The sequence below is a fragment of the Hypanus sabinus genome (genome assembly GCF_030144855.1).
Source record: "Hypanus sabinus isolate sHypSab1 chromosome X1 unlocalized genomic scaffold, sHypSab1.hap1 SUPER_X1_unloc_6, whole genome shotgun sequence".
Taxonomy (NCBI): domain Eukaryota; kingdom Metazoa; phylum Chordata; class Chondrichthyes; order Myliobatiformes; family Dasyatidae; genus Hypanus; species Hypanus sabinus.
This window is the reverse complement of record NW_026778975.1, coordinates 894,977-922,666: the sequence shown is the minus strand read 5'-3', so window position 1 is coordinate 922,666 and position 27,690 is coordinate 894,977. Positions and strand designations below refer to the sequence as shown.

Below are 27,690 nucleotides of genomic sequence, written 5' to 3'. Positions count from 1 at the left end.
AGGGAAGGGTATGATGAGGTTCAGTGGTGGTGCCAATGCAAGGCCCCCACTGACCCCCACTGCAGGTGAATGGCCAGTCCACAGATGGCCTTTGAACTACGGGGGTTATGGTGTGAACAATCAGAGACGGGAGCCAGGGTTTCGATTCGACAATTTTATTTGGTTAAAGATTTCCCCACAGTTCGCCAAGTTCCCCCCCCCGCGACCCCACCCTGACCTCTGCTGGGTCATCCAATCAGAGGGCTCCGGCACTGGAGGGCAGGGTCAGGGCTCCCCTGGGGGGCCTCTGGGCTGGCCAACGCCCGTCCGGTGGCACCAGGGGTCGCGACCCTCCCAATGCCCCGTGTCCCGGGGGGAGAGGGGAGGACCTGGGCGGGAGGGGTCCCTGTGGGCGTGGGGTCGCCCGTCCCTTCCTCCTGGTCACTGAGCCGGGAGGGGAGGGCGGGGGTGTCCTGGGTCCGGGCGCAATGTTCCTCGAATGTCTCCTCCGGGACCTGCTCCACACAGTGCTGCGGGGGGGGGGGGGTAGAGAATCAGAGTGAGGGTAGGAAAGTGAACAGACAGCGCTCCCACCCCTCCCACCCCCTGCACTCCCCCCCACCGGTGCTGCGCTCGCTCACAGACCTTCTCTAGTTGCACCCCCCCCCACAGACACACACACCGCACAGCGTCCCCCTGGTCCGCCCGTCCCACAGCGCGGCGCACCGCCCCCCCCCCCCCACCCCGCCGTCGGCTCCTACCGGGAAGGCCGCCTGCAGTCCGAATCCGTTGCTGGCTTTGTACAGCGGAGAGGACTCCACCTGGCTGATGAGCCGGGCCGCGCCGGCGCTGTTCCGGGCCGTCAGGTTGGGCCGGGGCTGCGGGATGCGGCGAGGCATCTGCCACGTTCCGAGGAAGGTTCCCCAGGGGTTCTCCTGAAGGTGGGGGGAGACGGGGAGGGTGAGTCTCTCAGAAAGACCTGCCCCGCTCGCCCAGGCACGAACTCTGCACGGAAAGGGGTTGGGGACGAGATCGGGGAGGCGACTGTGAAGGGGAGCAGTGACGTTTAAGTTCTCCGCCTGCCCTGGCCCCATGGTGATGGAGCAGAAAGCACGGCAGTCTCAGAGGATTGGCCAGGTCACTGAAGAGCTTGGCACGTTTCTACAGATGCGTGGCAGAATGTGGGCCGACTGCTACGGGAACACCAATGCCTTTGAGAGGAAAATCCTACAAAAAGGAAGTGGACTCGGCCCAGTACATCATGGGTAAAAACCTCCCAACCACTGAGCACATCTACGTAAAACATCGCCATAGAAAAGCAGCGTCCATCGTCAGAGATCCTCACTACCCAGGCCGCGCTCTTCTCACTGCTGCCATCAGGAAGGAGGTACAGGAGCCTCAGGTCCCACAACACCAGGTTCAGGGACAGTTATTACCCCATAACCATCAGGAAGAAGGTACAGGAGCCTCAGGACCCACACCACCAGGTTCAGGGACAGTTATTACCCCATAACCATCAGGAAGAAGGTACAGGAGCCTCAGGACCCACACCACCAGGTTCAGGGACAGTTATTACCCCATAACCATCAGGAAGAAGGTACAGGAGCCTCAGGACCCACACCACCAGGTTCAGGGACAGTTATTACCCCATAACCATCAGGAAGAAGGTACAGGAGCCTCAGGTCCCACACCACCAGGTTCAGGGACAGTTATTACCCCATAACCATCAGGAAGAAGGTACAGGAGCCTCAGGACCCACACCACCAGGTTCAGGAACAGTTATTACCCCTCAACCATCAGGAAGGAGGTACAGGAGCCTCAGGACCCACACCACCAGGTTCAGGAACAGTTATTACGCTTCAACCATCAGGAGGAGGTACAGGAGCCTCAGGACCCACACCTCCAGGTTCAGGAACAGTTATTACCCCTCAACCATCAGGAAAGAGGTACAGGAGCCTCAGGTCCCACACCACCAGGTTCAGGAACAGTTATTACCCCCTCAACTATCAGGAAGGAGGTACAGGAGCCTCAGGACCCACACCATGAGGTTCAGGAACAGTTATTACCCCCTCAACCATCAGGAAGGAGGTACAGTAACCTCAGGACCCACACCACCATGTTCAGGAACAGTTATTACGCTTCAACCATCAGGAAGGAGGTACAGGAGCCTCAGGACCCACACCACCAGGTTCAGGAACATTTATTACCCCCTCAACCATCAGGAACCTCAGGGCCCACACCACCAGGTTCAGGAACAATTATTACCCCTCAACCATCAGGAAGAAGGCACAGGAGCCTCAGGACACACACCACCAGGTTCAGGACAGTTATTACCCCCTCAACCATCAGGAAGGAGGTACAGGAACCTCAGGGCCCACACCACCAGGTTCAGGAACAATTATTACCCCTCAACCATCAGGAAGGAGGTACAGGAGCCTCAGGACCCACACCATGAGGTTCAGGAACAGTTATTACCCCCTCAACCATCAGGAAGGAGGTACAGGAACCTCAGGACCCATACCACCATGTTCAGGAACAGTTATTACGCTTCAACCATCAGGAAGGAGGTACAGGAGCCTCAGGACCCACACCACCAGGTTCAGGAACAGTTCTTACCCCCTCAACCATCAGGAAGGAGGTACCGGAGCCTCAGGACCCACACCACCAGGTTCAGGGACAGTTATAACCCCTCAACCATCAGGAAGGAGGTACAGGAGCCTCAGGACCCACACCACCAGGTTCAGGGACAGTTATAACCCCTCAACCATCAGGAAGGAGGTACAGGAACCTCAGGACCCACACCACCAGGTTCAGGAACAGTTATTACCCCTCAACCATCAGGAGGAGGTACAGGAGCCTCAGGACCCACACCACCAGGTTCAGGAACAGTTCTTACCCCCTCAACCATCAGGAAGGAGGTACAGGAGACTCAGGACACACACCACCAGGTTCAGGGACAGTTATAACCCCTCAACCATCAGGAAGGAGGTACAGGAGCCTCAGGACCCACACCACCAGGTTCAGGAACAGTTATTACCCCCTCAACCATCAGGAGGAGGTACAGGAGCCTCAGGACCCACACCACCAGGTTCAGGAACAGCTATTACCCCTCAACCATCAGGAAGGAGGTACAGGAGCCTCAGGACCCACACCACCAGGTTCAGGAACAGCTATTACCCCTCAACCATCAGGAAGGAGGTACAGGAGCCTCAGGACCCACACCACCAGGTTCAGGAACAGTTATTACCCCCTCAACTATCAGGAAGGAGGTACAGGAGCCTCAGGACCCACACCATGAGGTTCAGGAACAGTTATTACCCCCCTCAACCATCAGGAAGGAGGTACAGTAACCTCAGGACCCACACCACCATGTTCAGGAACAGTTATTACGCTTCAACCATCAGGAAGGAGGTACAGGAGCCTCAGGACCCACACCACCAGGTTCAGGAACATTTATTACCCCCTCAACCATCAGGAACCTCAGGGCCCACACCACCAGGTTCAGGAACAATTATTACCCCTCAACCATCAGGAAGAAGGCACAGGAGCCTCAGGACACACACCACCAGGTTCAGGACAGTTATTACCCCCTCAACCATCAGGAAGGAGGTACAGGAACCTCAGGGCCCACACCACCAGGTTCAGGAACAATTATTACCCCTCAACCATCAGGAAGAAGGCACAGGAGCCTCAGGACCCACACCACCAGGTTCAGGAACAGTTATTACCCCCTCAACTATCAGGAAGGAGGTACAGGAGCCTCAGGACCCACACCATGAGGTTCAGGAACAGTTATTACCCCCTCAACCATCAGGAAGGAGGTACAGGAACCTCAGGACCCATACCACCATGTTCAGGAACAGTTATTACGCTTCAACCATCAGGAAGGAGGTACAGGAGCCTCAGGACCCACACCACCAGGTTCAGGAACAGTTCTTACCCCCTCAACCATCAGGAAGGAGGTACCGGAGCCTCAGGACCCACACCACCAGGTTCAGGGACAGTTATAACCCCTCAACCATCAGGAAGGAGGTACAGGAGCCTCAGGACCCACACCACCAGGTTCAGGGACAGTTATAACCCCTCAACCATCAGGAAGGAGGTACAGGAACCTCAGGACCCACACCACCAGGTTCAGGAACAGTTATTACCCCTCAACCATCAGGAGGAGGTACAGGAGCCTCAGGACCCACACCACCAGGTTCAGGAACAGTTCTTACCCCCTCAACCATCAGGAAGGAGGTACAGGAGACTCAGGACACACACCACCAGGTTCAGGGACAGTTATAACCCCTCAACCATCAGGAAGGAGGTACAGGAGCCTCAGGACCCACACCACCAGGTTCAGGAACAGTTATTACCCCCTCAACCATCAGGAGGAGGTACAGGAGCCTCAGGACCCACACCACCAGGTTCAGGAACAGCTATTACCCCTCAACCATCAGGAAGGAGGTACAGGAGCCTCAGGACCCACACCACCAGGTTCAGGAACAGCTATTACCCCTCAACCATCAGGAAGGAGGTACAGGAGCCTCAGGACCCACACCACCAGGTTCAGGAACAGTTATTACCCCTCAAGCATCAGGAAAGAGGTACAGGAGCCTCAGGTCCCACACCACCAGGTTCAGGAACAGCTATTACCCCTCAACCATCAGGAAGGAGGTACAGGAGCCTCAGGACCCACACCACCAGGTTCAGGAACAGCTATTACCCCTCAACCATCAGGAAGGAGGTACAGGAGCCTCAGGACCCACACCACCAGGTTCAGGAACAGTTATTACGCTTCAACCATCAGGAGGAGGTACAGGAGCCTCAGGACCCACACCACCAGGTTCAGGAACAGTTATTACCCCTCAACCATCAGGAAAGAGGTACAGGAGCCTCAGGTCCCACACCACCAGGTTCAGGAACAGTTATTACCCCCTCAACTATCAGGAAGGAGGTACAGGAGCCTCAGGACCCACACCATGAGGTTCAGGAACAGTTATTACCCCCTCAACCATCAGGAAGGAGGTACAGGAACCTCAGGACCCACACCACCATGTTCAGGAACAGTTATTACGCTTCAACCATCAGGAAGGAGGTACAGGAGCCTCAGGACCCACACCACCAGGTTCAGGAACATTTATTACCCCCTCAACCATCAGGAGGAGGTACAGGAGCCTCAGGACCCACACCACCAGGTTCAGGACAGTTATTACCCCCTCAACCATCAGGAAGGAGGTTCAGGAACCTCAGGGCCCACACCACCAGGTTCAGGAACAATTATTACCCCTCAACCATCAGGAAGAAGGCACAGGAGCCTCAGGACACACACCACCAGGTTCAGGACAGTTATTACCCCCTCAACCATCAGGAAGGAGGTACAGGAACCTCAGGGCCCACACCACCAGGTTCAGGAACAATTATTACCCCTCAACCATCAGGAAGAAGGCACAGGAGCCTCAGGACCCACACCACCAGGTTCAGGAACAGTCATTACCCCCTCAACTATCAGGAAGGAGGTACAGGAGCCTCAGGACCCACACCATGAGGTTCAGGAACAGTTATTACCCCCTCAACCATCAGGAAGGAGGTACAGGAACCTCAGGACCCACACCACCATGTTCAGGAACAGTTATTACGCTTCAACCATCAGGAAGGAGGTACAGGAGCCTCAGGACCCACACCACCAGGTTCAGGAACATTTATTACCCCCTCAACCATCAGGAACCTCAGGGCCCACACCACCAGGTTCAGGAACAATTATTACCCCTCAACCATCAGGAAGAAGGCACAGGAGCCTCAGGACACACACCACCAGGTTCAGGACAGTTATTACCCCCTCAACCATCAGGAAGGAGGTACAGGAACCTCAGGGCCCACACCACCAGGTTCAGGAACAATTATTACCCCTCAAACATCAGGAAGAAGGCACAGGAGCCTCAGGACCCACACCACCAGGTTCAGGAACAGTTATTACCCCCTCAACTATCAGGAAGGAGGTACAGGAGCCTCAGGACCCACACCATGAGGTTCAGGAACAGTTATTACCCCCTCAACCATCAGGAAGGAGGTACAGGAACCTCAGGACCCATACCACCATGTTCAGGAACAGTTATTACGCTTCAACCATCAGAAAGGAGGTACAGGAGCCTCAGGACCCACACCACCAGGTTCAGGAACAGTTCTTACCCCCTCAACCATCAGGAAGGAGGTACCGGAGCCTCAGGACCCACACCACCAGGTTCAGGGACAGTTATAACCCCTCAACCATCAGGAAGGAGGTACAGGAGCCTCAGGACCCACACCACCAGGTTCAGGGACAGTTATAACCCCTCAACCATCAGGAAGGAGGTACAGGAACCTCAGGACCCACACCACCAGGTTCAGGAACAGTTAATACCCCTCAACCATCAGGAGGAGGTACAGGAGCCTCAGGACCCACACCACCAGGTTCAGGAACAGTTCTTACCCCCTCAACCATCAGGAAGGAGGTACAGGAGACTCAGGACACACACCACCAGGTTCAGGGACAGTTATAACCCCTCAACCATCAGGAAGGAGGTACAGGAGCCTCAGGACCCACACCACCAGGTTCAGGAACAGTTATTACCCCCTCAACCATCAGGAGGAGGTACAGGAGCCTCAGGACCCACACCACCAGGTTCAGGAACAGCTATTACCCCTCAACCATCAGGAAGGAGGTACAGGAGCCTCAGGACCCACACCACCAGGTTCAGGAACAGCTATTACCCCTCAACCATCAGGAAGGAGGTACAGGAGCCTCAGGACCCACACCACCAGGTTCAGGAACAGTTATTACCCCTCAACCATCAGGAAAGAGGTACAGGAGCCTCAGGTCCCACACCACCAGGTTCAGGAACAGCTATTACCCCTCAACCATCAGGAAGGAGGTACAGGAGCCTCAGGACCCACACCACCAGGTTCAGGAACAGCTATTACCCCTCAACCATCAGGAAGGAGGTACAGGAGCCTCAGGACCCACACCACCAGGTTCAGGAACAGTTATTACCCCTCAACCATCAGGAAAGAGGTACAGGAGCCTCAGGTCCCACACCACCAGGTTCAGGAACAGTTATTACCCCCTCAACTATCAGGAAGGAGGTACAGGAGCCTCAGGACCCACACCATGAGGTTCAGGAACAGTTATTACCCCCTCAACCATCAGGAAGGAGGTACAGGAACCTCAGGACCCACACCACCATGTTCAGGAACAGTTATTACGCTTCAACCATCAGGAAGGAGGTACAGGAGCCTCAGGACCCACACCACCAGGTTCAGGAACATTTATTACCCCTCAACCATCAGGAAGAAGGCACAGGAGCCTCAGGACCCACACCACCAGGTTCAGGAACAGTCATTACCCCCTCAACTATCAGGAAGGAGGTACAGGAGCCTCAGGACCCACACCATGAGGTTCAGGAACAGTTATTACCCCCTCAACCATCAGGAAGGAGGTACAGGAACCTCAGGACCCACACCACCATGTTCAGGAACAGTTATTACGCTTCAACCATCAGGAAGGAGGTACAGGAGCCTCAGGACCCACACCACCAGGTTCAGGAACATTTATTACCCCCTCAACCATCAGGAACCTCAGGGCCCACACCACCAGGTTCAGGAACAATTATTACCCCTCAACCATCAGGAAGAAGGCACAGGAGCCTCAGGACACACACCACCAGGTTCAGGACAGTTATTACCCCCTCAACCATCAGGAAGGAGGTACAGGAACCTCAGGGCCCACACCACCAGGTTCAGGAACAATTATTACCCCTCAACCATCAGGAAGAAGGCACAGGAGCCTCAGGACCCACACCACCAGGTTCAGGAACAGTTATTACCCCCTCAACTATCAGGAAGGAGGTACAGGAGCCTCAGGACCCACACCATGAGGTTCAGGAACAGTTATTACCCCCTCAACCATCAGGAAGGAGGTACAGGAACCTCAGGACCCATACCACCATGTTCAGGAACAGTTATTACGCTTCAACCATCAGGAAGGAGGTACAGGAGCCTCAGGACCCACACCACCAGGTTCAGGAACAGTTCTTACCCCCTCAACCATCAGGAAGGAGGTACCGGAGCCTCAGGACCCACACCACCAGGTTCAGGGACAGTTATAACCCCTCAACCATCAGGAAGGAGGTACAGGAGCCTCAGGACCCACACCACCAGGTTCAGGGACAGTTATAACCCCTCAACCATCAGGAAGGAGGTACAGGAACCTCAGGACCCACACCACCAGGTTCAGGAACAGTTATTACCCCTCAACCATCAGGAGGAGGTACAGGAGCCTCAGGACCCACACCACCAGGTTCAGGAACAGTTCTTACCCCCTCAACCATCAGGTAGGAGGTACAGGAGACTCAGGACACACACCACCAGGTTCAGGGACAGTTATAACCCCTCAACCATCAGGAAGGAGGTACAGGAGCCTCAGGACCCACACCACCAGGTTCAGGAACAGTTATTACCCCCTCAACCATCAGGAGGAGGTACAGGAGCCTCAGGACCCACACCACCAGGTTCAGGAACAGCTATTACCCCTCAACCATCAGGAAGGAGGTACAGGAGCCTCAGGACCCACACCACCAGGTTCAGGAACAGCTATTACCCCTCAACCATCAGGAAGGAGGTACAGGAGCCTCAGGACCCACACCACCAGGTTCAGGAACAGTTATTACCCCTCAACCATCAGGAAAGAGGTACAGGAGCCTCAGGTCCCACACCACCAGGTTCAGGAACAGCTATTACCCCTCAACCATCAGGAAGGAGGTACAGGAGCCTCAGGACCCACACCACCAGGTTCAGGAACAGCTATTACCCCTCAACCATCAGGAAGGAGGTACAGGAGCCTCAGGACCCACACCACCAGGTTCAGGAACAGTTATTACGCTTCAACCATCAGGAGGAGGTACAGGAGCCTCAGGACCCACACCACCAGGTTCAGGAACAGTTATTACCCCTCAACCATCAGGAAAGAGGTACAGGAGCCTCAGGTCCCACACCACCAGGTTCAGGAACAGTTATTACCCCCTCAACTATCAGGAAGGAGGTACAGGAGCCTCAGGACCCACACCATGAGGTTCAGGAACAGTTATTACCCCCTCAACCATCAGGAAGGAGGTACAGGAACCTCAGGACCCACACCACCATGTTCAGGAACAGTTATTACGCTTCAACCATCAGGAAGGAGGTACAGGAGCCTCAGGACCCACACCACCAGGTTCAGGAACATTTATTACCCCCTCAACCATCAGGAGGAGGTACAGGAGCCTCAGGACCCACACCACCAGGTTCAGGAACATTTATTACCCCCTCAACCATCAGGAACCTCAGGGGCCACACCACCAGGTTCAGCAACAATTATTACCCCTCAACCATCAGGAAGAAGGCACAGGAGCCTCAGGACACACACCACCAGGTTCAGGACAGTTATTACCCCCTCAACCATCAGGAAGGAGGTACAGGAACCTCAGGGCCCACACCACCAGGTTCAGGAACAATTATTACCCCTCAACCATCAGGAAGAAGGCACAGGAGCCTCAGGACCCACACCACCAGGTTCAGGAACAGTTATTACCCCCTCAACTATCAGGAAGGAGGTACAGGAGCCTCAGGACCCACACCATGAGGTTCAGGAACAGTTATTACCCCCTCAACTATCAGGAAGGAGGTACAGGAACCTCAGGACCCATACCACCATGTTCAGGAACAGTTATTACGCTTCAACCATCAGGAAGGAGGTACAGGAGCCTCAGGACCCACACCACCAGGTTCAGGAACAGTTCTTACCCCCTCAACCATCAGGAAGGAGGTACCGGAGCCTCAGGACCCACACCACCAGGTTCAGGGACAGTTATAACCCCTCAACCATCAGGAAGGAGGTACAGGAGCCTCAGGACCCACACCACCAGGTTCAGGGACAGTTATAACCCCTCAACCATCAGGAAGGAGGTACAGGAACCTCAGGACCCACACCACCAGGTTCAGGAACAGTTATTACCCCTCAACCATCAGGAGGAGGTACAGGAGCCTCAGGACCCACACCACCAGGTTCAGGAACAGTTCTTACCCCCTCAACCATCAGGAAGGAGGTACAGGAGACTCAGGACACACACCACCAGGTTCAGGGACAGTTATAACCCCTCAACCATCAGGAAGGAGGTACAGGAGCCTCAGGACCCACACCACCAGGTTCAGGAACAGTTATTACCCCCTCAACCATCAGGAGGAGGTACAGGAGCCTCAGGACCCACACCACCAGGTTCAGGAACAGCTATTACCCCTCAACCATCAGGAAGGAGGTACAGGAGCCTCAGGACCCACACCACCAGGTTCAGGAACAGCTATTACCCCTCAACCATCAGGAAGGAGGTACAGGAGCCTCAGGACCCACACCACCAGGTTCAGGAACAGTTATTACCCCTCAACCATCAGGAAAGAGGTACAGGAGCCTCAGGTCCCACACCACCAGGTTCAGGAACAGCTATTACCCCTCAACCATCAGGAAGGAGGTACAGGAGCCTCAGGACCCACACCACCAGGTTCAGGAACAGCTATTACCCCTCAACCATCAGGAAGGAGGTACAGGAGCCTCAGGACCCACACCACCAGGTTCAGGAACAGTTATTACCCCTCAACCATCAGGAAAGAGGTACAGGAGCCTCAGGTCCCACACCACCAGGTTCAGGAACAGCTATTACCCCTCAACCATCAGGAAGGAGGTACAGGAGCCTCAGGACCCACACCACCAGGTTCAGGAACAGCTATTACCCCTCAACCATCAGGAAGGAGGTACAGGAGCCTCAGGACCCACACCACCAGGTTCAGGAACAGTTATTACGCTTCAACCATCAGGAGGAGGTACAGGAGCCTCAGGACCCACACCACCAGGTTCAGGAACAGTTATTACCCCTCAACCATCAAGAAAGAGGTACAGGAGCCTCAGGTCCCACACCACCAGGTTCAGGAACAGTTATTACCCCCTCAACTATCAGGAAGGAGGTACAGGAGCCTCAGGACCCACACCATGAGGTTCAGGAACAGTTATTACCCCCTCAACCATCAGGAAGGAGGTACAGGAACCTCAGGACCCACACCACCATGTTCAGGAACAGTTATTACGCTTCAACCATCAGGAAGGAGGTACAGGAGCCTCAGGACCCACACCACCAGGTTCAGGAACATTTATTACCCCCTCAACCATCAGGAGGAGGTACAGGAGCCTCAGGACCCACACCACCAGGTTCAGGAACAGTTATTACCCCCTCAACCATCAGGAAGGAGGTACAGGAACCTCAGGGCCCACACCACCAGGTTCAGGAACAATTATTACCCCTCAACCATCAGGAAGGAGGTACAGGAACATCAGGACCCACACCACCATGTTCAGGAACAGTTATTACGCTTCAACCATCAGGAAGGAGGTACAGGAGCCTCAGGACCCACACCACCAGGTTCAGGAACAATTATTACCCCTCAACCATCAGGAAGAAGGCACAGGAGCCTCAGGACCCACACCACCAGGTTCAGGAACAGTTATTACCCCCTCAACTATCAGGAAGGAGGTACAGGAGCCTCAGGACCCACACCACCAGGTTCAGGAACAGTTCTTACCCCCTCAACCATCAGGAGGAGGTACAGGAGCCTCAGGACCCACACCACCAGGTTCAGGAACAGTTATTACCCCCTCAACCATCAGGAGGAGGTACAGGAGCCTCAGGACCCACACCACCAGGTTCAGGAACAGCTATTACCCCTCAACCATCAGGAAGGAGGTACAGGAGCCTCAGGACCCACACCACCAGGTTCAGGAACAGCTATTACCCCTCAACCATCAGGAAGGAGGTACAGGAGCCTCAGGACCCACACCACCAGGTTCAGGAACAGTTATTACGCTTCAACCATCAGGAGGAGGTACAGGAGCCTCAGGACCCACACCACCAGGTTCAGGAACAGTTATTACCCCTCAACCATCAGGAAAGAGGTACAGGAGCCTCAGGTCCCACACCACCAGGTTCAGGAACAGCTATTACCCCTCAACCATCAGGAAGGAGGTACAGGAGCCTCAGGACCCACACCACCAGGTTCAGGAACAGCTATTACCCCTCAACCATCAGGAAGGAGGTACAGGAGCCTCAGGACCCACACCACCAGGTTCAGGAACAGTTATTACGCTTCAACCATCAGGAGGAGGTACAGGAGCCTCAGGACCCACACCACCAGGTTCAGGAACAGTTATTACCCCTCAACCATCAGGAAAGAGGTACAGGAGCCTCAGGACCCACACCATGAGGTTCAGGAACAGTTATTACCCCCTCAACCATCAGGAAGGAGGTACAGGAACCTCAGGACCCACACCACCATGTTCAGGAACAGTTATTACGCTTCAACCATCAGGAAGGAGGTACAGGAGCCTCAGGACCCACACCACCAGGTTCAGGAACATTTATTACCCCCTCAACCATCAGGAGGAGGTACAGGAGCCTCAGGACACACACCACCAGGTTCAGGACAGTTATTACCCCCTCAACCATCAGGAAGGAGGTACAGGAACCTCAGGGCCCACACCACCAGGTTCAGGAACAATTATTACCCCTCAACCATCAGGAAGAAGGCACAGGAGCCTCAGGACCCACACCACCAGGTTCAGGAACAGTCATTACCCCCTCAACTATCAGGAAGGAGGTACAGGAGCCTCAGGACCCACACCATGAGGTTCAGGAACAGTTATTACCCCCTCAACCATCAGGAAGGAGGTACAGGAACCTCAGGACCCACACCACCATGTTCAGGAACAGTTATTACGCTTCAACCATCAGGAAGGAGGTACAGGAGCCTCAGGACCCACACCACCAGGTTCAGGAACAATTATTACCCCTCAACCATCAGGAAGAAGGCACAGGAGCCTCAGGACCCACACCACCAGGTTCAGGAACAGTTATTACCCCCTCAACTATCAGGAAGGAGGTACAGGAGCCTCAGGACCCACACCATGAGGTTCAGGAACAGTTATTACCCCCTCAACCATCAGGAAGGAGGTACAGGAACCTCAGGACCCATACCACCATGTTCAGGAACAGTTATTACGCTTCAACCATCAGGAAGGAGGTACAGGAGCCTCAGGACCCACACCACCAGGTTCAGGAACAGTTCTTACCCCCTCAACCATCAGGAAGGAGGTACAGGAGCCTCAGGACCCACACCACCAGGTTCAGGGACAGTTATAACCCCTCAACCATCAGGAAGGAGGTACAGGAGCCTCAGGACCCACACCACCAGGTTCAGGGACAGTTATAACCCCTCAACCATCAGGAAGGAGGTACAGGAGCCTCAGGACCCACACCACCAGGTTCAGGGACAGTTATAACCCCCTCAACCATCAGGAAGGAGGTACAGGAGACTCAGGACACACACCACCAGGTTCAGGGACAGTTATAACCCCTCAACCATCAGGAAGGAGGTACAGGAGCCTCAGGACCCACACCACCAGGTTCAGGAACAGTTATTACCCCTCAACCATCAGGAGGAGGTACAGGAGCCTCAGGACCCACACCACCAGGTTCAGGAACAGTTCTTACCCCCTCAACCATCAGGAAGGAGGTACAGGAGACTCAGGACACACACCACCAGGTTCAGGGACAGTTATAACCCCTCAACCATCAGGAAGGAGGTACAGGAGCCTCAGGACCCACACCACCAGGTTCAGGAACAGTTATTACCCCCTCAACCATCAGGAGGAGGTACAGGAGCCTCAGGACCCACACCACCAGGTTCAGGAACAGCTATTACCCCTCAACCATCAGGAAGGAGGTACAGGAGCCTCAGGACCCACACCACCAGGTTCAGGAACAGCTATTACCCCTCAACCATCAGGAAGGAGGTACAGGAGCCTCAGGACCCACACCACCAGGTTCAGGAACAGTTATTACCCCTCAACCATCAGGAAAGAGGTACAGGAGCCTCAGGTCCCACACCACCAGGTTCAGGAACAGCTATTACCCCTCAACCATCAGGAAGGAGGTACAGGAGCCTCAGGACCCACACCACCAGGTTCAGGAACAGCTATTACCCCTCAACCATCAGGAAGGAGGTACAGGAGCCTCAGGACCCACACCACCAGGTTCAGGAACAGTTATTACCCCTCAACCATCAGGAAAGAGGTACAGGAGCCTCAGGTCCCACACCACCAGGTTCAGGAACAGCTATTACCCCTCAACCATCAGGAAGGAGGTACAGGAGCCTCAGGACCCACACCACCAGGTTCAGGAACAGCTATTACCCCTCAACCATCAGGAAGGAGGTACAGGAGCCTCAGGACCCACACCACCAGGTTCAGGAACAGTTATTACGCTTCAACCATCAGGAGGAGGTACAGGAGCCTCAGGACCCACACCACCAGGTTCAGGAACAGTTATTACCCCTCAACCATCAAGAAAGAGGTACAGGAGCCTCAGGTCCCACACCACCAGGTTCAGGAACAGTTATTACCCCCTCAACTATCAGGAAGGAGGTACAGGAGCCTCAGGACCCACACCATGAGGTTCAGGAACAGTTATTACCCCCTCAACCATCAGGAAGGAGGTACAGGAACCTCAGGACCCACACCACCATGTTCAGGAACAGTTATTACGCTTCAACCATCAGGAAGGAGGTACAGGAGCCTCAGGACCCACACCACCAGGTTCAGGAACATTTATTACCCCCTCAACCATCAGGAGGAGGTACAGGAGCCTCAGGACCCACACCACCAGGTTCAGGAACAGTTATTACCCCCTCAACCATCAGGAAGGAGGTACAGGAACCTCAGGGCCCACACCACCAGGTTCAGGAACAATTATTACCCCTCAACCATCAGGAAGGAGGTACAGGAACATCAGGACCCACACCACCATGTTCAGGAACAGTTATTACGCTTCAACCATCAGGAAGGAGGTACAGGAGCCTCAGGACCCACACCACCAGGTTCAGGAACAATTATTACCCCTCAACCATCAGGAAGAAGGCACAGGAGCCTCAGGACCCACACCACCAGGTTCAGGAACAGTTATTACCCCCTCAACTATCAGGAAGGAGGTACAGGAGCCTCAGGACCCACACCACCAGGTTCAGGAACAGTTCTTACCCCCTCAACCATCAGGAGGAGGTACAGGAGCCTCAGGACCCACACCACCAGGTTCAGGAACAGTTATTACCCCCTCAACCATCAGGAGGAGGTACAGGAGCCTCAGGACCCACACCACCAGGTTCAGGAACAGCTATTACCCCTCAACCATCAGGAAGGAGGTACAGGAGCCTCAGGACCCACACCACCAGGTTCAGGAACAGCTATTACCCCTCAACCATCAGGAAGGAGGTACAGGAGCCTCAGGACCCACACCACCAGGTTCAGGAACAGTTATTACGCTTCAACCATCAGGAGGAGGTACAGGAGCCTCAGGACCCACACCACCAGGTTCAGGAACAGTTATTACCCCTCAACCATCAGGAAAGAGGTACAGGAGCCTCAGGTCCCACACCACCAGGTTCAGGAACAGCTATTACCCCTCAACCATCAGGAAGGAGGTACAGGAGCCTCAGGACCCACACCACCAGGTTCAGGAACAGCTATTACCCCTCAACCATCAGGAAGGAGGTACAGGAGCCTCAGGACCCACACCACCAGGTTCAGGAACAGTTATTACGCTTCAACCATCAGGAGGAGGTACAGGAGCCTCAGGACCCACACCACCAGGTTCAGGAACAGTTATTACCCCTCAACCATCAGGAAAGAGGTACAGGAGCCTCAGGACCCACACCATGAGGTTCAGGAACAGTTATTACCCCCTCAACCATCAGGAAGGAGGTACAGGAACCTCAGGACCCACACCACCATGTTCAGGAACAGTTATTACGCTTCAACCATCAGGAAGGAGGTACAGGAGCCTCAGGACCCACACCACCAGGTTCAGGAACATTTATTACCCCCTCAACCATCAGGAGGAGGTACAGGAGCCTCAGGACACACACCACCAGGTTCAGGACAGTTATTACCCCCTCAACCATCAGGAAGGAGGTACAGGAACCTCAGGGCCCACACCACCAGGTTCAGGAACAATTATTACCCCTCAACCATCAGGAAGAAGGCACAGGAGCCTCAGGACCCACACCACCAGGTTCAGGAACAGTCATTACCCCCTCAACTATCAGGAAGGAGGTACAGGAGCCTCAGGACCCACACCATGAGGTTCAGGAACAGTTATTACCCCCTCAACCATCAGGAAGGAGGTACAGGAACCTCAGGACCCACACCACCATGTTCAGGAACAGTTATTACGCTTCAACCATCAGGAAGGAGGTACAGGAGCCTCAGGACCCACACCACCAGGTTCAGGAACAATTATTACCCCTCAACCATCAGGAAGAAGGCACAGGAGCCTCAGGACCCACACCACCAGGTTCAGGAACAGTTATTACCCCCTCAACTATCAGGAAGGAGGTACAGGAGCCTCAGGACCCACACCATGAGGTTCAGGAACAGTTATTACCCCCTCAACCATCAGGAAGGAGGTACAGGAACCTCAGGACCCATACCACCATGTTCAGGAACAGTTATTACGCTTCAACCATCAGGAAGGAGGTACAGGAGCCTCAGGACCCACACCACCAGGTTCAGGAACAGTTCTTACCCCCTCAACCATCAGGAAGGAGGTACAGGAGCCTCAGGACCCACACCACCAGGTTCAGGGACAGTTATAACCCCTCAACCATCAGGAAGGAGGTACAGGAGCCTCAGGACCCACACCACCAGGTTCAGGGACAGTTATAACCCCTCAACCATCAGGAAGGAGGTACAGGAACCTCAGGACCCACACCACCAGGTTCAGGAACAGTTATTACCCCTCAACCATCAGGAGGAGGTACAGGAGCCTCAGGACCCACACCACCAGGTTCAGGAACAGTTCTTACCCCCTCAACCATCAGGAAGGAGGTACAGGAGACTCAGGACCCACACCACCAGGTTCAGGGATAGTTATAACCCCTCAACCATCAGGAAGGAGGTACAGGAGCCTCAGGACCCACACCACCAGGTTCAGGAACAGTTATTACCCCCTCAACCATCAGGAGGAGGTACAGGAGCCTCAGGACCCACACCACCAGGTTCAGGAACAGCTATTACCCCTCAACCATCAGGAAGGAGGTACAGGAGCCTCAGGACCCACACCACCAGGTTCAGGAACAGCTATTACCCCTCAACCATCAGGAAGGAGGTACAGGAGTCTCAGGACCCACACCACCAGGTTCAGGAACAGCTATTACCCCTCAACCATCAGGAAGGAGGTACAGGAGCCTCAGGACCCACACCACCAGGTTCAGGAACAGTTATTACCCCTCAACCATCAGGAAAGAGGTACAGGAGCCTCAGGACCCACACCATGAGGTTCAGGAACAGTTATTACCCCCTCAACCATCAGGAAGGAGGTACAGGAACCTCAGGACCCACACCACCATGTTCAGGAACAGTTATTACGCTTCAACCATCAGGAAGGAGGTACAGGAGCCTCAGGACCCACACCACCAGGTTCAGGAACATTTATTACCCCCTCAACCATCAGGAGGAGGTACAGGAGCCTCAGGACCCACACCACCAGGTTCAGGAACAGTTATTACCCCCTCAACCATCAGGAAGGAGGTACAGGAACCTCAGGGCCCACACCACCAGGTTCAGGAACAATTATTACCCCTCAACCATCAGGAAGAAGGCACAGGAGCCTCAGGACACACACCACCAGGTTCAGGACAGTTATTACCCCCTCAACCATCAGGAAGGAGGTACAGGAACCTCAGGGCCCACACCACCAGGTTCAGGAACAATTATTACCCCTCAACCATCAGGAAGAAGGCACAGGAGCCTCAGGACCCACACCACCAGGTTCAGGAACAGCTATTACCCCTCAACCATCAGGAAGGAGGTACAGGAGCCTCAGGACCCACACCACCAGGTTCAGGAACAGTTATTACGCTTCAACCATCAGGAGGAGGTACAGGAGCCTCAGGACCCACACCACCAGGTTCAGGAACAGTTATTACCCCTCAACCATCAGGAAAGAGGTACAGGAGCCTCAGGTCCCACACCACCAGGTTCAGGAACAGCTATTACCCCTCAACCATCAGGAAGGAGGTACAGGAGCCTCAGGACCCACACCACCAGGTTCAGGAACAGCTATTACCCCTCAACCATCAGGAAGGAGGTACAGGAGCCTCAGGACCCACACCACCAGGTTCAGGAACAGTTATTACCCCTCAACCATCAGGAAAGAGGTACAGGAGCCTCAGGACCCACACCATGAGGTTCAGGAACAGTTATTACCCCCTCAACCATCAGGAAGGAGGTACAGGAACCTCAGGACCCACACCACCATGTTCAGGAACAGTTATTACGCTTCAACCATCAGGAAGGAGGTACAGGAGCCTCAGGACCCACACCACCAGGTTCAGGAACATTTATTACCCCCTCAACCATCAGGAGGAGGTACAGGAGCCTCAGGACCCACACCACCAGGTTCAGGAACAGTTATTACCCCCTCAACCATCAGGAAGGAGGTACAGGAACCTCAGGGCCCACACCACCAGGTTCAGGAACAATTATTACCCCTCAACCATCAGGAAGAAGGCACAGGAGCCTCAGGACACACACCACCAGGTTCAGGACAGTTATTACCCCCTCAACCATCAGGAAGGAGGTACAGGAACCTCAGGGCCCACACCACCAGGTTCAGGAACAATTATTACCCCTCAACCATCAGGAAGAAGGCACAGGAGCCTCAGGACCCACACCACCAGGTTCAGGAACAGCTATTACCCCTCAACCATCAGGAAGGAGGTACAGGAGCCTCAGGACCCACACCACCAGGTTCAGGAACAGTTATTACGCTTCAACCATCAGGAGGAGGTACAGGAGCCTCAGGACCCACACCACCAGGTTCAGGAACAGTTATTACCCCTCAACCATCAGGAAAGAGGTACAGGAGCCTCAGGACCCACACCATGAGGTTCAGGAACAGTTATTACCCCCTCAACCATCAGGAAGGAGGTACAGGAACCTCAGGTCCCACACCACCATGTTCAGGAACAGTTATTACGCTTCAACCATCAGGAAGGAGGTACAGGAGCCTCAGGACCCACACCACCAGGTTCAGGAACATTTATTACCCCCTCAACCATCAGGAGGAGGTACAGGAGCCTCAGGACCCACACCACCAGGTTCAGGAACAGTTATTACCCCCTCAACCATCAGGAAGGAGGTATAGGAACCTCAGGGCCCACACCACCAGGTTCAGGAACAATTATTACCCCTCAACCATCAGGAAGAAGGCACAGGAGCCTCAGGACACACACCACCAGGTTCAGGACAGTTATTACCCCCTCAACCATCAGGAAGGAGGTTCAGGAACCTCAGGGCCCACACCACCAGGTTCAGGAACAATTATTACCCCTCAACCATCAGGAAGAAGGCACAGGAGCCTCAGGACCCACACCACCATGTTCAGGAACAGTTATTACGCTTCAACCATCAGGAAGGAGGTACAGGAGCCTCAGGACCCACACCACCAGGTTCAGGAACAGTTCTTACCCCCTCAACCATCAGGAAGGAGGTACAGGAGCCTCAGGACCCACACCACCAGGTTCAGGGACAGTTATAACCCCTCAACCATCAGGAAGGAGGTACAGGAACCTCAGGACCCACACCACCAGGTTCAAGAACATTTATTACCCCCTCAACCATCAGGAGGAGGTACAGGAGCCTCAGGACCCACACCACCAGGTTCAGGAACAGTTCTTACCCCCTCAACCATCAGGAAGGAGGTACAGGAGACTCAGGACCCACACCACCAGGTTCAGGGACAGTTATAACCCCTCAACCATCAGGAAGGAGGTACAGGAGCCTCAGGACCCACACCACCAGGTTCAGGAACAGTTATTACCCCCTCAACCATCAGGAGGAGGTACAGGAGCCTCAGGACCCACACCACCAGGTTCAGGAACAGCTATTACCCCTCAACCATCAGGAAGGAGGTACAGGAGCCTCAGGACCCACACCACCAGGTTCAGGAACAGCTATTACCCCTCAACCATCAGGAAGGAGGTACAGGAGCCTCAGGACCCACACCACCAGGTTCAGGAACAGCTATTACCCCTCAACCATCAGGAAGGAGGTACAGGAGCCTCAGGACCCACACCACCAGGTTCAGGAACAGCTATTACCCCTCAACCATCAGAAAGGAGGTACAGGAGCCTCAGGACCCACACCACCAGGTTCAGGGACAGTTATAACCCCTCAACCATCAGAAAGGAGGTACAGGAGCCTCAGGACCCACACCACCAGGTTCAGGAACAGCTATTACCCCTCAACCATCAGAACGGAGGTACAGGAGCCTCAGGACCCACACCACCAGGTTCAGGGACAGTTATAACCCCTCAACCATCAGAAAGGAGGTACAGGAGCCTCAGGACCCACACCACCAGGTTCAGGAACAATTATAACCCCTCACCCATTAGGCTCTTGAACAAAAGGGATAACTAAACTAATTTAAGGACCCTTTTATCTGGGTTATTTCAAGCTCATTTATCTATTGTCTGGATTGGCACAGTTTGTTTACAGTTTACAGTTCCTGATGTTTAGGGGTTTCAGAACCTGTTTACAGTCGTCGTCGTACAGATTTGTAGCGTCTGCTCGCAGGAAAAAGAATCTCAGGGTGGTATGTGGTGACGTCTACCTGCCCCGACGATAAACTTCTACTTTGAGTGAGACTTCACGGATCCGCCACGAGGAAGCCGCCTGGAATAAGCACGTTAACCCCTGCGGGGGTGTAGGGGGGGAGGGGGAGGCGGCCTGAGGATGCCAGGTTGGAACAGTGGTAAGGCAGATACAGTTGTAACGGTTGAACAGGTACGGGGAAGGAGGAAGAGGGACGCGGGGTTAATTCAGGAAAATCAGATGAGGGGTTCCCAACCTGGCGCCCACAGACTATTCCCCCCAGTTAACGGTAGAGGTCCGTGGCATGAAGGAAGAAGTTCGGGAACCGCTGGTGGATAGAGACATCACAGTCGGCAAATGGTGGGCAAACTCAGCGGAACGTGCGAGCAGTGTCAATATCTCGGAGGGTTTTTAACCTGCGCCCAACATATTGATGCGGCTGCAAAGGCAGCGGCTATATTTCACTCCGAGTTTCAGCAGATTTGCTCTGTCACCAAAGACACTTGGAATTTTCTTCAGATGTAACGTTTCGAGCATTCTGCCATCAGATTTCTGAATGGGCACTGAAGCCATGAACACTATTTCATTATTTATTTTTTGCATGCCAGGGTGGGGAGAGGGAGGGGAGGGGTACTGCACAGGATCAGAATAGGCTAGCAGAAGGTTGTAAACTCGGTCAGCTCCGTCACGGTCACCGAATTCCATAAAATCCAGGACATCTGCAAGAACTGGTGCCTCAGAAAGGAGATGTCCATCATTAAGGACCCCCATCACCCAGGACGTGCCCTCTTCTCATTGATACCATCCGGGAGGAGGTACAGGAGCCTGAAGAAACACACTCAACAATTCAGGAACAGCTTCTTCCCCTCTGCCATCAGGGACGAGGTACAGGAGCCTGAAGACACACACTCAACGATTCAGGAACAGCTTCTTCCCCTCTGCCATCAGGGAGGAGGTACAGGAGCCTGAAGACGCACACTCAACGATTCAGTAACAGCTTCTTCCCCTCTGTCATCAGGGAGGAGGTACAGGAGCTTGAAGACACACACTCAACGATTCAGGAACAGCTTCTTCCCCTCTGCCATCAGGGAGGAGGTACAGGAGCCTGAAGACACAGCGATTCAGGAACAGCTTCTTCCCCTCCGCCATCAGGGAGGAGGTACAGGAGCCTGAAGACACACACTCAACGATTCAGGAATAGCATCTTCCCCTCTGCCATCAGGGAGGAGGTACAGGAGCCTGAAGACACACATTCAACGATTCAGGAATAGCTTCTTCCCCTCTGCCATCAGGGAGGAGGTACAGGAGCCTGAAGACACACACTCAGCGATTCAGGAACAGCTTCTTCCCCTCTGCCATCAGGGAGGAGGTACAGGAGCCTGAAGACACACACTCAGCGATTCAGGAACAGCTTCTTCCCCTCTGCCATCAGGGAGGAGGTACAGGAGCCTGAAGACACACACTCAGCAATTCAGGAACAGCTTCTTCCCTTCTGCCATCAGGGAGGAGGTACAGGAGCCTGAAGACACACACTCAGCGATTCAGGAACAGCTTCTTCCCCTCTGCCATCAGGGAGGAGGTACAGGAGCCTGAAGACACACACTCAACAATTCAGGAACAGCTTCTTCCCCTCTGCCATCAGATTTCTGAATGGGCACTGAAGCCATGAACACTGCCTCATTATTTATTTTTTGCATGACTGATTTAACTTTTTACACATATATATATATTACACATGCTTTATTTTAGTTTTTATTATTAAGTATTGCATAGAACTGCTGCCGCAAAGACAACAAATTTCACGACACATGCCGGTGATGTTAATCCTGTTTCTGACAGAAGTTCTCCCACCATCTCAGGTGTGTTGCTGAAGAATCTCTTCTGCGCTCACCGAGCTTTGCTCCGCACTAGTTACAGCCAGACTACTGGTTCTGGTCTCCGGGCGGTGGGAATGGCACGATTTCCCATGGAGAGGGTGCAGAGGAGATTCCCCTGGACGCTGCCTGGGATTGCCGTCTTATGGGGATGAAGATAGGCTGGATGGGGCTGGTTTTGGTATCTTGGTGCAGAACAGATGATTATCAGAATCATTGTCAGAATCAGGTTCATTATCACCGGCATGTGACGTGAAATTTGTTAACTTAGTAATAGCAGTTCAATGCAATTCACAATATAGGGGGAAAAAAAGTAATAAATAAACAAGTAAATCAATTACAGTAAATGTATTTTGAACAGATTAAATAATCAAGCAAAAATAGAAATAATATGCATTCAAAAAGTGATTTAGTGTCCAAGGGCTCAATGTCCATTTAGGAATCGGATGGCAGAGGAGAAGAAGCTGTTCCTGAATCACTGAGTGTGTGTCTTCAGGCTCCTGTACCTCCTCCCTGATGGCAGAGGGGAAGAAGCTGTTCCTGAATCGTTGAGTGTGTGTCTTCAGGCTCCTGTACCTCCTCCCTAAGGGCAGAGGGGAAGAAGCTGTTCCTGAATCGTTGAGTGTGTGTCTTCAGGCTCCTGTACCTCCTCCCTGATGGCAGAGGGGAAGGAGCAGTTCCTGAATCACTGAGTGTGTGTCTTCAGGCTCCTGTACCTCCTCCCGGATGGCAGAGGGGAAGAAGCTGTTCCTGATTCGTTGAGTGTGTGTCTTCAGGCTCCTGTACCTCCTCCCTGATGGCAGAGGGGAAGAAGCTGTTCCCGAATTGTTGAGTGTGTCTCTTCAGGCTCTTGTACCTCCTCCCTGATGGCAGAAGGGAAGAAGCTGTTCCTGAATCACTGAGTGTGTGTCTTCAGGCTCCTGTACCTCCTCCCTGATGGCAGAGGGGAAGAAGCTGTTCCTGAATCGTTGAGTGTGTGTCTTCAGGCTCCTGTACCTCCTCCCTGATGGCAGAGGGGAACCAGCTGTTCCTGAATCGCTGAGTGTGTGTCTTCAGGCTCCTGTACCTCCTCCCTGATGGCAGACGGGAAGAGGCTGTTCCTGAATCGTTGAGTGTGTGTCTTCAGGCTCCTGTACCTCCTCCCTGATGGCAGAGGGGAACCAGCTGTTCCTGAATCGCTGAGTGTGTGTCTTCAGGCTCCTGTACCTCCTCCCCGATGGGTGCTAGGGCTGTTAGGGGAATAGTTTTTTTCATTGATGATTACAGCTAAGGTTAGAAGGTTAAGGTTTCAGGTGAGGGTGTAGGTTTAAAAAGGACCTGAATTTTAACTTTCCCCACCAGAGGGAGAATGCATTGCCCAAGGGGGCCTCTGCACAGTCCCATCACACAATCACGGCACAGTTTAGACACAAAGTGAAGCTCTCTCTACACTGTCCCATCACACACTCGCAGGACATGGGTTAGAGACAGAGTGAAACTCCCTCTACACTGTCCCAGCACACTCTCCCAGTGTACAGGTCAGACACAGAGTGAAACTCCCTCTACACTCTCCCATCACACACTCGCAGGACATGGGTTAGAGACAGAGTGAAACTCCCTCTACACTGTCCCAGCACACTCTCCCAGTGTACAGGTCAGACACAGTGTGAAACTCCCTCTACACTGTCTCATCACACTCTCCCAGGTGTACAGGTTAGATACAGTGAAGCTCTCTCTACACTGTCTCATCACACTCTCCCAGGTGTACAGGTTAGATACAGTGAAGCTCTCTCTACACTGTCCCATCACACACTCCAGTGCACAGGTCAGACACAGAGAGAAACTCCCTCTACACTGTCCCATCACACTCTCCCAGGGCATGGGATAGACACAAAGTGAAGCTCCCTCTACACTGTTCCATCACACTCTCCCAGGACACAGTTTAGATACGTGGTGAAGCTCCCTCTACACTGTCCCATCACACACTCCCAGATATACAGGTCAGACACAGAGTGAAACTCCCTCTACACTGTCCCATCACACTCTCCCAGGGACACAGGTCAGACACAGAGTGAAACTCCCTCTACACTGTCCCATCACACACTCCCAGGTGTACAGGTCAGACACAGAGTGAAACTCCCTCTACACTGTCCCATCACACTCTCCCAGGGCATGGGATAGACACAGAGTGAAGCTCCCTCTACACTGTCCCATCACACTCTCCCAGGGCATGGGATAGACACAAAGTGAAGCTCCCTCTACACTGTTCCATCACACTCTCCCAGGACACAGTTTAGATACGTGGTGAAGCTCCCTCTACACTGTCCCATCACACACTCCCAGATATACAGGTCAGACACAGAGTGAAACTCCCTCTACACTGTCCCATCACACTCTCCCAGGGACACAGGTCAGACACAGAGAGAAACTCCCTCTACACTGTCCCATCACACTCTCCCAGGGACACAGGTCAGACACAGAGTGAAACTCCCTCTACACTGTCCCATCACACACTCCCAGGTGTACAGGTCAGACACAGAGTGAAACTCCCTCTACACTGTCCCATCACACACTCCCAGGGCATGGGATAGACACAGAGTGAAGCTCCCTCTACACTGTCCCATCACACTCTCCCAGGGCATGGGATAGACACAAAGTGAAGCTCCCTCTACACAGTTCCAGCACACACTCCCAGGGCATGGGATAGACACAGAGTGAAACTCTCTCTACACTGTCCCATCACACTCTCCCAGGGCATGGGATAGACACAGAGTGAAGCTCCCTCTACACTCTCCCAGCACACACTCCCAGGGCATGGGATAGACACAGAGTGAAACTCCCTCTACACTGTCCCACTACACACTCCCAGTGCACAGGTCAGACACAGAGTGAAACTCCCTCTACACTGTCCCATCACACTCTCCCAGGGCATGGGATAGACACAAAGTGAAGCTCCCTCTACACAGTTCCAGCACACACTCCCAGGTGTACAGGTCAGACACAGAGTGAAGCTCCCTGTATCTACACGGTCCCCTCCCATTCCTCACCTTTGAGCGGGGAACGCCTGGCTTCAGATGTCCTTTATCGTTCGCGATGAAGAAGCTGGATCCTTCTCGAAATTTAGGCTTCTGAAGCGGAGAGCAGAGGGAGTGGGTCACTGGCAGGAGACCCAACCCAAGCGTCACAGCATCAGCCACCCCCCCGGCCTGGGACTCCAGGCGTTGCGTCGTCTCCCTCAGCCTCCGCCCCCTCTGGGCATCTTCGGAAGTCTCTCCCCGGGGGTTTAGCCCCGGTCCTGGTGTAAGGGCCAATCCAGCTTCCCTGAGCTGTCTCCAGCCGTCACCTACCACCTACCCCTCCTTGCCCCCCTCGCCGCTCCCTGTCCCTTCCTCCCCCTCCCCCCCCCCTTACCTTCGAAGTCTGATCGCGGGTCTTGGGGACGGTCCAGCTGCTCAGCCGGCTGCTGTTGAAGGCTCCCTCGTACTGTGGAGACGGGAGAGCTGGTGGGTGAAATGAGACAGTGAAGCCCTCCAACCCACACACACACTCTCCGCGCTCCTCCCTCCCGGTCTGGCACACTCCCCACACTCACCTGGTTGGCGTGGTAGCTGTATGCCATCGTGAGAGGCCGATGTGTGGGTCAGACCGTTCCTGCAGCAACGATCCCAGCCTCTGCTCCGAGTCAACCCACCTCCCTCACTCTCTTCCCTGCTCTCTTTCTCTACCCTCTCTTTCCCACCCTCACTCTCCCCTCTCTCTACCCCCTTTCTCTTCCCCAATCTCACTGCCCTTCTGGCCCTCCTCTCTCTCTCTCTCTCTCCCTCTTTCTCTACCCCCTCTCTCCCACCCTCACTCTCCCCTCTCTCTACCCCCTTTCTCTTCCCCACTCTCTCTGCCCTTCTGGCCCTCTCTCTCTCTCTCTCTCTCTCTCTCTCTCCCTCTCTTTCTCTACCCCCTCTCTCCCACCCTCACTCTCCCCTCTCTCTACCCCCTTTCTCTTCCCCAATCTCTGCCCTTCTGGCCCTCCTCTCTCTCTCTCTCTCTCTCTCTCTCTCTCTCTCTCTCTCTACCCCTCTCTTTCTCTACCCCCTCTCTCCCACCCTCACTCTCCCCTCTCTCTACCCCCTTTCTCTTCCCCAATCTCTCTGCCCTTCTGGCCCTCTCTCTCTCTCTCTCTCTCTCTCCCTCTCTTTCTCTACCCCTCTCTTTCTCTACCCCCTCTCTCCCACCCTCACTCTCCCCTCTCTCTACCCCCTTTCTCTTCCCCAATCTCTGCCCTTCTGGCCCTCCTCTCTCTCTCTCTCTCTCTCTCTCTCTCCCTCTCTTTCTCTACCCCTCTCTTTCTCTACCCCCTCTCTCCCACCCTCACTCTCCCCTCTCTCTACCCCCTTTCTCTTCCCCACTCTCTCTGCCCTTCTGGCCCTCTCTCTCTCTCTCCCTCTCCCTATTTCTCCTCCTTTCACCCCACTTTCTCTCTCCTCCTGTCACTCTCTCTTATTTTCTCTCCCTCTCTCTCTGCCCCACTCCTTCTGCATTCACTCTCTCTCTAACCCTCTCCCTCTCAGATTCTCTCTCGCTCTATCTCTCCTCTCCCATTGACGGCGATCCCTTATTTGGAAATGTTTACAACTCGTCGCCCGGCAACGCCACGCCGTCTCCTAGCAACAATGGAGCAGTTCACATAGAAAATGTCCGACATCCAGGGACAATGACGAGAAAGGGATGGGGTGGGGGGGGGTTGAGACAGTGACGGGGGGGGGTGAGACAGTGACGGGGGGGGTGAGACAGTGACGGGGGGGGTGAGACAGTGACGGGGTGGGGGGTGAGACAGTGACGGGGTGGGGGGTGAGACAGTGACGGGGTGGGGTGTGAGACAGTGACGAGGTGGGGTGTGAGACAGTGACGGGGTGGGTTTGAGACAGTGACGGGGTGGGGGGGTGAGACAGTGACGGGGTGGGGGTGTGAGACAGTGACGGGGTGGGAGGTGAGACAGTGACGGGGTGGGGGTGTGAGACAGTGACGGGGTGGGTTTGAGACAGTGACGGGGTGGGAGGTGAGACAGTGACGGGGTGGGGGGTGAGACAGTGACGGGGTGGGGGGTGAGACAGTGAC

The 27,690-nt window shown here is 54.2% G+C and overlaps 1 protein-coding gene across 2 annotated transcripts; it reads right to left on the bottom strand.

Moving 5' to 3' along the window:
* Positions 1 to 178: 178 nt before the first annotated feature.
* Positions 179 to 26,350, bottom strand: cfap126 (cilia and flagella associated protein 126). 2 transcript variants are annotated; one of them, XM_059957840.1, is made up of 5 exons: positions 26,171 to 26,344; positions 25,990 to 26,061; positions 25,626 to 25,706; positions 741 to 914; positions 183 to 509 (listed from the first exon to the last, which is right to left on the bottom strand). In XM_059957840.1, the coding sequence occupies exons 1-5, from the start codon at positions 26,195 to 26,197 to the stop codon at positions 228 to 230; spliced, it is 636 nt and encodes a 211-aa protein (XP_059813823.1). In that variant the 5' UTR covers positions 26,198 to 26,344; the 3' UTR covers positions 183 to 227. The 2 variants fall into 2 exon arrangements, with proteins under 2 accessions (XP_059813824.1, XP_059813823.1); XM_059957841.1 differs by lacking the exon at positions 25,626 to 25,706 and having other exon boundaries at positions 179 to 509; positions 26,171 to 26,350.
* Between the last annotated feature and the right edge of the window lie 1,340 nt (positions 26,351 to 27,690).

Coding starts and splice junctions, on each gene's coding strand:
- cfap126 (XM_059957840.1), bottom strand. CDS start 26,197: ATGGCATACAGCTACCACGCCAACCAG. Junction 25,707..25,989: donor CCCGCGATCAGACTTCGAAG/GTAAGGGGGGGG, acceptor TCTCCGCTTCAG/AAGCCTAAATTTCGAGAAGG. Junction 510..740: donor GACTGCAGGCGGCCTTCCCG/GTAGGAGCCGAC, acceptor CCCCCCCCGCAG/CACTGTGTGGAGCAGGTCCC.